The sequence below is a fragment of the Dipodomys spectabilis genome, unplaced genomic scaffold, assembly GCF_019054845.1.
Source record: "Dipodomys spectabilis isolate Male_0828 unplaced genomic scaffold, ASM1905484v1 ptg000102l, whole genome shotgun sequence".
In the NCBI taxonomy this organism is placed as follows: Eukaryota; Metazoa; Chordata; class Mammalia; order Rodentia; family Heteromyidae; genus Dipodomys; species Dipodomys spectabilis.
The window spans coordinates 4,549,032-4,561,802 of NW_024870779.1; the positions used below are offsets into that span (position 1 = coordinate 4,549,032).

Here is a 12,771-nt window from a genome sequence, read left to right on the forward strand (position 1 = left end):
TTACTATGATGATTAAAATGAGCAAGTGGAAAGTGCTGAGAACACTGGCACATAACAAGTGTTAGTTTCTATCATCATCATCAAAGCTCATTCGAGCTTGCGCTTGCTGAGTAAGTGGATGCTAAAACATGATGGCCCCGTTCTTCATTGTTGCTCTATTGCAGTTCGGGACTGTTTGAGATTTCCTGACTTACTACTGTAATGAAACCTCCATGCAGCCTGTGCTTTCCTTCCATTGGTTTTCTTTTTCTTTTCTTTGGTTTGCCTTACTCTTCTTCTCTTGAAAGGAGGAGGATTTACATTTGTGGCTCAGTTAGCAAGTGTTGACTTTCACAAATACTGCTTTTTGTGTGAAAATGGTCAACTCTGCAGTATAGTGTATTAGTAGAAAACGATCTGTTTATGTTTTACTGAAGAATTGAACCCAGGGCTTCATGCATGCTAGGCAAGCTCTACCACTGAGCCATATTCCCAGCCCAAATATTACTATTTTTTAAAGCAGATTTTCTTTTATCCATTTGAGATAGGAAATCTCTTTTGTGTGTGTGTGTGGTTATCCTGGGACTTGAACTCAGGGCCTAGGCACCGTCCCTGAGCTGTTTTTGCTCAAGACTGGTGCTTTGCCATTTGAGAAGCCAAGATTATAGGCATGAATCACCAGCACCCAGCTTAGGAAATTTTTTTTTTTTTTAATGTTATACTGAGGCTAAAGGGTTTTGCTAGTCCACTTTATACTCTCCTCTAGAGAGTTGTCCCTTTTTCGAAGTTAGCCCCTGTGGCGACGCACACAGCCTCTCCCTATTCAGTGCAGTGGACTCCACAGATCCTTGCCTTCCATATCTGTACACTCCCTGATGCTGGAGTTTACTATGTAGATAGGTCTAGACTTTCTTATCATTATTCCCTATACAATACAGCAGAAAAATTTTATTTATATATTATTCATCATGTATTAGGTAGTTGAAGCAATCTAGAGACAATTTAAGACAAAAGAGGAGTTAAGCTCTTTTAAGGACTTTTTTCCTCCTGACCCAGATTCCCTCCCAACTCTTCCACAATGAATATATGCTAAGATAAGGCCTGGTGGGTGGCTCATGCCTGTAATCCTAACTACTCTGGAGGCTGAGATCAGAAGACTGGGGTTTGAAGCCAGCCTATGCAGAAAAGTTTGCTAGGCTCTTATAGTGAAGCAACAAAATGCTGGACTGGATGTGGCTCAAATGGTGCAACATCAGCAATAAGTGGGAAAAGCCAAGCAAGAGCTCATAGCCCTTAGTTCAAGCTCTGCTACCAGCCCCTACTTACAAAGCACAAAGACATTTCAGATTTTCCTCCTTGCTTATCTCAACCCTGGCTTCAGCTATGTCCACTGGTAGGAGCCCCAGGAATTCCAGACCAGTGTGGTCAACATAATGAGAGCCTCCCTGTGGCATGTCCATGCCACATGCTCTCTTTTCCTGCCATATTTCTAATAAAGTTCTATCATCTTTACTTTTTCTTGTTGAGATAGAAAATGTCAAAGAGGGGGGAAATGGCTTTTGGAGGGGATACCACCCACCATTCCCCACTTCTCTTTAGAGTGATGATCAGGTTTTTTACATACCTCACATGCATTGCAAGGGTGAATGGCTCCCCTGTTCCACACTGGTGCTTCCCATAGACTTGTCCTCTGCCCTCAGTGCATGTGGACTGAGCCACCTGCTTCACCATCAGGGGTTTTGCTACCCTCCAGTTCCTGACATTATCCACACTGACATTATCCTTCCCGACCTTCCCAGGGGACTACGTGGAGGAAGGGAGGGAGGCAGGCACAGGAGAAACATTATTGTAAGGTTTATTAGAGGGGCCACATCGCCCTGGGAGAGGGAACACATGGTGTCTGTCCCTATCCAAGTGGCAGGCAGGTCTGGGGGTGGGGGATGAGGGCGGAAGTGAGGTAAATGCATGCACAGGTGGGACTGGACAGAGAGAGGGTGAGAACTCTAGGACAGGGAGAAGCTCAGGTCTGGGTGGAGCTGAGGACCAAAGGTGGAGATAATACTAAGACTTCCCATCCACAACCATTTCTGTCCCTTCTCTGGGTGCCTATGTGGTCTGATGACTCTCTTCCTCCTCTGGTCATCCTTGTACCATGTCATCTCCCTTAACTGCTATAACCATAGTGAGGCTTCCTTCCTACAAGCCTCAGTAACTGTGAGAGCTCACACTGCCTGACTTCATCTGGACCTTCAGTGTCTTGTTTGTTTGGTTTTGGCTTTTTTTTTGGTTTCAGTACTGGGGTTTGAACTGGGTCTGGGTGCTGTCCCTTAACTGTTTCAGTCAAGGCTAGCACACTCTTACCATTTGAACGTAACTTCTGTTTCACCTTTTTGTGGTTAATTGGAGATAACAGTCTCACAGGACTTTCTTTATCAGACTGGCTTTGAATTGTTATCCCAAATCTCAGCCTCCTAAATAGGATTACAGGAATGAGCCACTGCACTTGGCTTGGACCTTCAATTTTTATGGGAAAGTTTATTTTTTAATGGAAAAAAGTGTGAAATGAGCCTCCACCTAACCAGTACTCAATGTAAGCTATGATTTCATGGCTAGTCTTGTTAATTTATTCTTTTAGTTGTTGTTGTTGGTCATGGGTCTTGCACTCTGGCGGGCCTGGGCATTGTCCCTCAGTTCTTCTGCTCAAGGTAAGCCCTCTACCACTTAAGCCACAGCTCCATTTCCAGTTTTCTGGTGGCTAATCGGAGGTAGAATCTCACAGACTTTCCTGCCTTGGCTAGCTTTGAACTGTGATCCTCAGATCTCAGCCTCTTGAGTAGTTAGGATTACAGGCCTGAGCCACCACTTCCCAGTTCTACCTCCCTTCCTAACTGGGATTACAGTTATACACCTTGAATCTCAGCCCGTAAATACCTTCTAATCTCTTAAGAAAGGATTAAAATGTTGGTGGGGCATGCCTGTATAATCCTAGCTGCTCTAGTAAGCAAGGAAGCCAGCCTGAGCAGAAGAGTCTAGTAGGCTCTATTGTCAAAATGACAAAAAGCTGGACTCAAAGCATGACTAGATTGGTAGAGCAACAGCCAAGTTCACAAGCCAATAAGCTTGAGTACCTGAATTCAAACTGCCATAACAGAGTACTGTTCGCCAGATTCCAGTGGGTCACACCTGTAATCCTAACTACTCTGGAGGTGAGACTTCAGGGTTTCAGTTCGAAGCTAGCCTGAGCAGAAAAGTGTGGGAATCTTGTTTGCAATTAACAAGCAAAAAGCCAGACGTGGAGGTGTGGCTCAAATGGTGGAATGTCAGCCTTCAGCAGAAAAAGCAGGCCCTGTGTCGAAGCCCCAGTACCAGCACAAAAAATTCATTCACAGCCAGGCACCAGTGGCTCTCGCTACTCAGGACACTGAGATCTGAGGATCTTGGTTGAAAGCCAGCCCAGGCAGGAAAGTCTATAAGACTCTTATCTCCAATAAACCACAAGAAAACCAGAAGTGGTTATGTGATTCAAGTGGTAGAACACTGGCCTTGAAGAGCTGAGGGACAGCGCCCAGGCCCAGAGTTGAAGCCCCACAACCAACCAAAAAAAAAAAAAAAAAAATCATTAATTTTTTTTAAATTAAAAATAGAGTTGAAGCTGGGCACTGGTGGCTCTTGCCTATAATCCTGGCTACTCAGGAGACTTGAGATCTGCCAGCCCAGGAAGAAAAGTCCATGAGACTCTGGTCTTCAATAAACTACTCAGAAAAAGCCGGAAGTGATGCTGTGGCTCAAGTGGTAGAGTGCTAGCCTTGAGCACAAAGAAGCTCAGGAACAATACCCAGGCTCTGAGTTCAAGCCCCAGGACCAGAAAAAAAGTGAAAATCATAAGACTGAAAATAAAGTAACTTCTGCAAAGACCCACAATCAGAGCTGACTTTCATTCCCAGGACTACTTCACTCCAATATCAGCTCACGTTCTTTCAGTTCTACCCACTTCACATACCGAAGTTTAAAGAACACTCTAGAAGCTGATGTTTATTTTGATTGATGCTCTGTTCATTAAGCAAGCATGATTTTCCTTTGAACTTGGTTTTGGTGTGGTGGGTACACAGTGGGTGTTCTCTCTTGGTCATGCAAGCCTGCTTTGTTGGATCAATTTCAAAGACTTGTCGAAATTCACAGGCACATTTTACTCTCCCACTTTCTGGAAATAAAATCTTTCTGGCTAAATAAATATTTAATCATAATCATTACTATAAAGCTAGTAACTATTTTTAAATAGTTCTTAAAACTTCATAGTCATGTATCTGTGATATTTTTGTAGACTTTTTGTTTTCTGATTGTTGACTGCCCCACACATAAAGTTTCTGATCTGTTACTTCTTGTTCTAATTTTTTAACTCATGTCACTAATAATCTGAAATCCCTTTACTCGCTTCTCTTTACATCCCAAGCTTCTAGCCCCACATCCTATTCATATAAAAATTACATCATAGGGCTGGAGGCATGGCTTCAGTAGTAGAGCACCTTCCTGGCAAGACCAAGGCCCGGTATTCAAACCCAAGCACTACACCAAAAAAGTTGTTGTTGTTGGTTGTTGTTGTTGTTGTTGTTGTCAGTCGTGAGGCTTGAACTCTGGGCCTGGCACTCTCCCTGCACTCTTCAGCTCAAAGCAAGTTCTCTACCACTTGAGCCACAGCGCCGCTTCTGGCTTTTTCTGTTTATATGGTGCTAGGAATCGAACCCAGGGCCTCATGCATGCTAGGCAAGCACTCTACCACTGAATCACCTTCCCAGTCCCCCAAAAGAATTTTTTTTTTTTTTTAAAGAAAGAAGGCAGTGCCATTGGTGGGACTTATAACCTAGTTACCTGCTCATTGTTTAGCACTCTATAAACTGAGCCATGCTTCTAACCACAGGGGTCTCAGTCTTGAGAAAAGAAAGTTTAAGCCATAGTGCCCAAGCCCTGAGTTCAAGCCTCCAGGGAAGGGGGGGAGGAAGAGAGAGGGGAGGGAGAAAGAAAGGAAAGGAAGGAGAAGGAGAGAAAGTGAAGAGATTGTAGTCCCAGTCTTGGATAAGAAAGAATGGAAAAGAAGGAAGGAAGAAGGGAGGGAAGGAAGGAAACAAAGAATATCATAGTCCAAATCAAGCATCACTTGAGCAGAAACTAATAGTAAAAAAGAAGGTAACTTCAGAAAAAGAACAGAAAGGAAAATGACAATACAAGTTGAAGTAGCATAACATGAAGTTGTTTACATAAGCACATTGTTACTAACTTATTCCTTCCTCTTATTCTTTTATCTTGCATTTAGATTAAGTGGCAATTCTGACATGACACTTAGATCAGATCTGTCCACTTCTCTCTACTGCCTTTGCTTTCATCATAATTTAAGCCATCTTCATTTCTTAACCTGGACAGCTACAAACATCTCCTAAGTGATGTCCTTGAATCTACATTCCCTATATCCATTCACATTTGTCTCCTCAGTAAACTTCATATGGCAAACCGAGGCCTTTTTTTTTTTTTTGAGACAATCTTGATGTGTAGCTGAGGCTGGCCTCAGACTCATGAACCCCATGTCTCACCCTCCAGTGCTAGAATTATAGACATGTACCACTACACCTAGCCACTATAAGGTTGTTTTTTGTTTGTTTTTGTCGCTTTTGTGAGTCATGGGTCTTGAACTGAGCCTGGGTGCTGCCCCTGAGCTCTTCATCTCAAGGCTAGCACTCTACCACTTGAGCCACAGCACCACTTCTGGTTTTCTGGTGGTTAATTGGAGATAAGAGTCTCACAGACTTTCTTGCCCAGGCTGGCTATGAACCATGATCCTCAGATCTCAGTCTCCTGAGTAGCTAGGATTACAGGCATGAGCCACTGGAGCCTGGCTCTCCACCATAAGTTCTTTAAACTAAAAATTGTATTTTGTCACTCTGTTGCTGAAGCAGGAATGAACTTTTTTTTTAACTGTAAGAGTAATTTTTTTTTCTCCTAGTTTTATAAAGAGACATTTTTCAGACCTCTTAATTGCTCTAAACCTATCTACTACAGAGATAATGAGGGCTGGGAAGGTGGCTCAGTAGTAGAGTGCTTGCCTTGCATGCATGAGACCCTGGGTTCGATTCCTCAGCACCACATAAGCAGAAAAACCCAGAAGTGGTGCTGTAGCTCAAGTGGTAGAGCGCTAGACTTGAGCTGAAGAGCTGAGGGATAGCACCCAGGCCCAGAGTTCAGGCCCCCTGACCAACAGAAAAAAAAATAATAAACTTTTAAAATAACATTTTGGCAAAGCAAAGGTATGCCATGAATCTGGATTTTTCTTGCCCCTAATTATTTAAAATAACAATTCAGTTGCTCATAACACCATCCCCATCTAGATAGCCATGTCCTGTCTGACACAGCTGCAATAAAGAAAATGTGCTGCCAGTGGCTCACATCTATAATCCTAGCTACTTAGAAGGCTGAGATCTGAGGATCATAGTCCAAAACCATTTCATACAAAAAAGTCCCAGTGAGACTCTTACTCCAATTAGCCATTCAGAAAATCAGAAGGGGAGCTGTGGCTCAAAGTATAAGGCCTTGCCAGGCACCAGTGGTTCATACCTGTAATCCTAGCTACTCAGGAGGCTGAGATCTAAGGATCACAGTTCAAAGCCAGTTTGGGCAGGAAAGTCCATGGGACTCTTACCTCCAATAAACCACTAGAAAACCGGAACTGGCGCTGTGGCTCAAGCAGTAGAACGCTCGCCTTAAGCTGAAGAGTGCAGGGACAGTGCCCAAGCCCAGAGCTCAAGCCCCTTGACTGACAGAAAAAAAAAAAAAAAAAAAGTGTAAGACCTTGAAGTCAAAGCCCAGTACAGCCAAAAAAAAAAAAAAAAAAGAAATAGGTACCTTTTTTTTCTGACCAGGTATTGAACCTTGTTAATAGTAGGTAAGCATTCTACCACCGAAATGTATCCCCTAGCCCAAGTGTATGTATCTTTAAACAGATTATTTACCACTCAGTTTTGACCACATTTTTTTTCTTTTTGCTTATGTGGTGCTGAGGAATCAAACCCAGGGCCTCACACATGCAAGGCAAGCGCTCTACCACTGAGCCACCTTCCCAGCCCAAAGTTTTGACCACATTTAAAAGTTTATACACCGAGATTAACCAATTTCTCCTCATCACAAAGCTGGATTGCTCTCAGTTAGTGTCCTGAAATACACATCCTTCTCCAATTGCAACTCAAGAAAAGAAGGGGGAAAAAATCCTTGCATATGCCTACAATTAGAGTGAAATTGAGTCAAACCTTCTTCTCATGTGCTCCTTCCTCCCACTTACTCTTGCCTTCTCTATTTCCCTTTTCCCTGTGGGCCCTTTAAGCAGCTACTGAGCAACTGCCATTGATGCTGCAACTGTCATAGATTCTGCAGGTTTTCTTCTGGATTCTTAAATGCATTTCATTTAGGACAGCCTTAAGTATTAATCATGACTTCTGATTTAAACCAAGCTACTGAGGATGATGAAGGTAAGAAATTATCAAGAGGAGCTTTGTTGGGACATTCTGAGTTCAAACTCTAGTACCTCCAGAGAGAGAGAAAGAGAGAGAGAGGGACATTGTGCCTTATTCTTCCATAATTGTTTTCTGGCGAGGTTGTTTGTTTGTTTTGTGCTGCTACTGAAGCATGAACTCAGGGCCTAGGTGATGTCCCTTAGCTTTTTTAGTCAAGGCTGACACTACCACTTAAGCCATAGTTATATTTTTGTTTTTTCCTGTATTTGTGTGCTGGGCCTGGGTACTACCTCTGAGCTTTGTTACTCAAGGCAAGTGCTCCACAGCTCCACTTCTGGCTTTTTGGTTGTTAATTGCAGATAAGAGTCTCAGAACTTTCTTGCTTGCTCAGACTTTGAACCACAAACCTCTTATCTTAGCCTCCTGAGTATACCTAGAATTATACCACTACACTGCTTTGTTTTCTGTTGTTTTGTTTGGTTGGTTGCTTGCTTGTTGTTTTGCAATGCTACCTTTGCAATGAGATAGCTTCTAACCCATGACCAGTGGAGTGCCTGCTATGCCGTGACTGACCATGTGTTATATAGGTTTCTTAGAATGGTGATGCTGGTAAACACCCTTCCTGTTCTTATGCATTACTTTGGCCAGCAGACTGGGGTGAGGAGTTCAATTTGAATATGGCACAAAGATTTTTATTTTTCTGAGAAAAGTCAATAATGCTATTACTCTATCTGTCTTGGTGGTGGTGGTGGTTGCAGTGGTTGCAGTTGCGGGGCTTGAATTCAGCGCTTGGTTGCTCTGCCTGAGCCTTTTTGTGCTCAAGCTTAGCTCTCTACTACTTGAGCCACAGTGTCACTTCCAGTTTTTGAGTGTTTAATTGAAGATACAGGGTCTCACAGGAACTTTTCTGCCCAGGCTGGCTTTGAACCGTGATCCTCAGATCTTAGCCTCTTGAGTAGGAATACAGGTGTGAGCCACAGGCACCTAGCTCTACTCTGCCTGTCTTAATGGACTGTCTTACAATTCAGGCTCTTACATGTATATCAAAACTTGATACAGAGAACAAATTCCCTTTGACAAATCATTTCAGATATGCTTAATCAGAAAATCTTCATGTCTCTTAATTTGTCTTTATGCTTATTTTAATAACTGGCCTTTTCACAGAATTGGAAGGACAAAGGGTAAACAAATGCAGCAGTGGTACTCACTAGACACTGGGTTGAAAATGAACTATATAACCTGTGGGTAGGGACGGGAGGGAAAAACTGAGAAAGAACAAGGGAAGGAATGACATTGTCCAAAAAGAATTACCTGACTTATGTAACTGTAATCCTCTGTGCATGACCTTTATAATAACAATTTTAAAAATTCATGTAAAATAAAAGAGAAGTTCAGGGCTGGGAATGTGGCTTAGTGGTAGAGTGCTTGTCTAGCACAAATGAAGCCCTAATGAACCATATTAACAGAAAAAAACGGAAGTGATGCTGTGGCTCAAGTGGTAAAGTGCTAGTCTTAGGCAAAAGAAGCTCAGGGACAGTGCCCAGGCCCTGAGTTTAAGCCCCAGGATTGGCAAAAATAAATAAATAAGAAGTTCACTTCTCATGTGGAATCCCCTCCCAAAAAAAAAAAAGAAAGAAAAAATACTTTTTCCTTCTCTCCCTCTCTCCATCTCTCTCTTTCCTCCTCTTCCCCCCACTCCCGCCTCCATCTTTTTGGCTAGTCCTGGGGCTTGAACTTAGGGCCTGGGCACTGTCCCTAAGCTTCTTTTGCTCACAGCACTCTACCACTTGAGCCACAGCACCACTTCCAGCTTTTTCTGCTTATGTGATACTGAGTAATCAGAACCCAGGGCTTCATTAATGCTAGGCAAGCACTCTACCACTAAGCCACATTCCCAGCCCAAGAAATGTACTTTTTTTTTTTTTGTCAAGGTGATATATAGAAGGGTTACAGTTATATAAGTAATAAGTACACATCTTGTCAAACTTGTTTCCCTCTCCCTCATTTTTCTCCCATTACCCTCCTAATCTCCCCATATTGTACAGATCATGTCTAACATATTGTCTTGTAAGTATTGCTGTTGCATTGGTTTCCCCCCAAGAAATGTACTCTTTACCTGACTTATGTAACTTTTATATATCACCTTAATACCAATAATTAAAATTTTTTAATGGTCGGGCACCTGTGGCTCACGCCTGTAATCAATCCTAGCTACTCAGGAGGCTGAGATCTGAGGATCATGGTTCAAAAGCAGCATAGGCAGGAAATTCCATGAGACTCTTATCTCCAGTGAACCACTCAGAAAACCAGAAGTGGCACTGTGGCTCAAGTGGTAGACTGCTAGCCTTGACCTGAAGAGCTGAGGGACAGCGCCAAGGCCCAGAGTTCAAGCCCCACAACTGATTTTTTTAAAAATTTAATGACCTTTTTATAATATAGACATCATATAATTTACTCTTTGAATTGAATTTTTCTCCCGGGTCTTTATTTCAGCCCCAGTATGCTGCTCTGCTCGTTACAACTTAGCGGTTTTGTCTTTTTTGGGTTTCTTCGTTCTCTATGCATTACGTGTGAATCTGAGTGTTGCATTGGTGGATATGGTAGATTCAAACACAACCACAGTAGATAATCGAACTTCCCAGGAGTGTGCTGAACACAGTGCTATGATAAAAGGTCTTCACAACCAAACGGTACGTGCTACCCTTTAATCAAACCATCTTGATTAATCATAAAATATTTCCAAGTAAAAAATATTTCCTTGGCTGACAGCAAAGGAAACATTTATTTCTGCATGAACTATGAATTTTAGTAGTTTCCTCAGGAACTGGTTGAATAGTACTTTGCAACTATAGATACTGTTGTTCTTAGCAGATCTGAAGAGAATCTGGAAAAGAACTTGTTTGGCCTATCACATAATTTGATTGGTTTAAATATTGCTATAAGTAGTTTTTGTTTTTTGTTTTTTGTCAGTGGTGGGGCCTAAACTCTGGGCTTGGTTGCTGCTCCTCAGCTCTTCAGCTCAAAGCTAGTGTTCTACCACTTAATCCACAGCACTACTTCCAGCTTTTTCTGTTTATGTGATGCTGAGGAATCAAACCCAAGGCCTCATGAATGCAAGGCAAGCACTCTACTACTGAGCCATCTTCCCAGCCCTATAAATAGTTATTAATAGTACTAGTATTATTTACTAGCATGATTCAATTACACAGTTACAGTTGCTGGACAATTTAGATAATTTTAGCTGCAGGCTGGAAAATGAAAATTGGTAAATTTCTTAGGACATTCTTTTCCAACATTATATATACCTAATGTGAGCTTCTTACATCATTTTATCTGCCTCATGTTATAGTGGAATTGATAGGGCTGGGAAGGTGGCTCAGTGGTAGAGCGCTTGCCTTGCATGCCTGAGGCCCTGGGTTCGATTCCTCAGCACCACATAAACAAAAAGTAAAAAGCCGGAAGTGGCGCTGTGGCTCAAGTGGTAGAGTGCTAGCCTTGAGCTGAAGAGCTGAGGGACATGCCCAGGCCCAGAGTTCAGGCCCCACGACCAGACCCAAAAAAATAAAAATAAATAAAATATAGTGGAATTGATAAATGTGTGGTCATGTTTGTAGCATTGAGTATTGCAGGAGTTGGAGGTATGGCTCAGATGGTAGGGCACCAGCCAGCAATGAGTGAAAGCATCAGATACCAAATTCAATTCCCTGACTCAAAGGAAAACAAATAAAATTCATTGTTACACACTGAATGTTTTACTTTGCTGCATTTAAATTAACAATGTTGCCGAATGACATATAATACCCAATTTCTCCACCCAAACCTATTACCTTTAAGGATGGTTCTACTGTATAGTTCATTAGATCTAAAATTCCACAAATGTGATTTGCTTTGTATCTTTCCTTTCATTGATCTAGCCCCTTAACTTCATCTACATCATAGGCAGTAAAAAGAAATCTAAGAATGACTCTCAACATAATGGCCTAGTTATACAGCTTCATGCATTAAAGATCTCCAACTATTCAGACCTGCCACAGATTCCTTATTGTCACTGGTTAAAAGGACTTCCTGCCAGGCACCAGTGGCTCCTACCTGTAATCCTAGCTACCCAGGAAATAGATCTGAGGATCATAGTTTGAAGCCAAGCCCAACAGGAAAGTCCATGAGATTCTTTTTTTTTTTTTTTTTTTTTTTAGGTTAGCACTCTACCACTTGAGCCACAGTGCCACTTCTGGCTTTTTCTGTTTATGTGATGCTGAGGAATCAAACCTAGGGCCTCATGCATGTGATATAAGCACTTCTACCACTGAGCCACCTTCCCAGTCCTCTGTGAGATTCTTATCTCCAGTTGACCACCAAAAAGCTGGAAGTGGAGTTGTGACTCAAGTGGTAGAACACTAGCCTTGAGCAAAAGAGCTCAGGAACAGTACCCCAGGATCAGCACCAAAAAGAGGTGGTAGGGGGGAGAGAAGGATGGAGAAGAAAAAAAAGATGGGAGGGAGACATGGCAGAAGGAAATAACTTTTTATTCATGTTTACAGCTAACACTAAGTGAACACTTCCTATGTATCAGATCTTGTTTTACTTAGTCTTTCCAGATTATCCATCCAATAAATAATAAAGTGAGGTTTAAGCCTAGGTTTGGTTCCTAAGCTTGCCTTAGTACAGTATCTCGTTTAATACCTCCTTAGATCAAGCCTATGTTTCTTTTGGTCAGGGTTGCCGCAAATCCCATCAGGTCATCCTGTAGTCGAGTTTTATAAAATAACAAGCTTTTCTGAAGTGCATAACTTTTCAGTTCTTTCCTCTCACTTCTAGAAACTACATGTCTGTGTTACAGGGATTCACCTACCTACTAGAATTCAAAACAGCAGTTGCCAACTTCCCTATTTGTGTTACCTGCCAGGAGGGGAGGAAGCCGCAAAGGCAGGTCTCAGGTTTAACTTCTTTTTGCATTTTCCAGGGTAAAAAGTATCACTGGGATGCAGAAACTCAAGGATGGATTCTCGGCTCCTTTTTTTATGGCTACATCATCACACAGATTCCAGGAGGATATGCTGCCAGCAGAGTAGGCGGGAAACTGCTGCTGGGATTTGGGATCCTGGGCACTGCCATCTTCACCCTGTTCACTCCCCTGGCTGCAGATTTAGGAGTTTTAGCCCTGGTTGTGCTGAGAGCACTAGAAGGCCTGGGAGAGGTAACTGTTTCATCTCTTCTTTACATCTTATACTGTAATCTCATTCTCCTCTTAATTTTTTTGTTTTTTCCCCAGTCGTGGGGCTTTCAACTGTGGGCCTGGACA

The 12,771-nt window shown here is 42.4% G+C and overlaps 1 protein-coding gene across 1 annotated transcript in view; it reads left to right on the forward strand.

Moving 5' to 3' along the window:
* The window catches only part of Slc17a5 (solute carrier family 17 member 5), a 50,400-nt gene that overhangs the window by 5,600 nt on the left and 32,029 nt on the right, over window positions 1-12,771 (forward strand). The window contains exons 2-3 of the mRNA XM_042687123.1: window positions 9,966-10,162; window positions 12,433-12,666. Coding sequence (XP_042543057.1) covers window positions 9,966-10,162; window positions 12,433-12,666 — 431 coding nt within the window. The remainder of the gene's footprint in view (window positions 1-9,965; window positions 10,163-12,432; window positions 12,667-12,771) is intronic.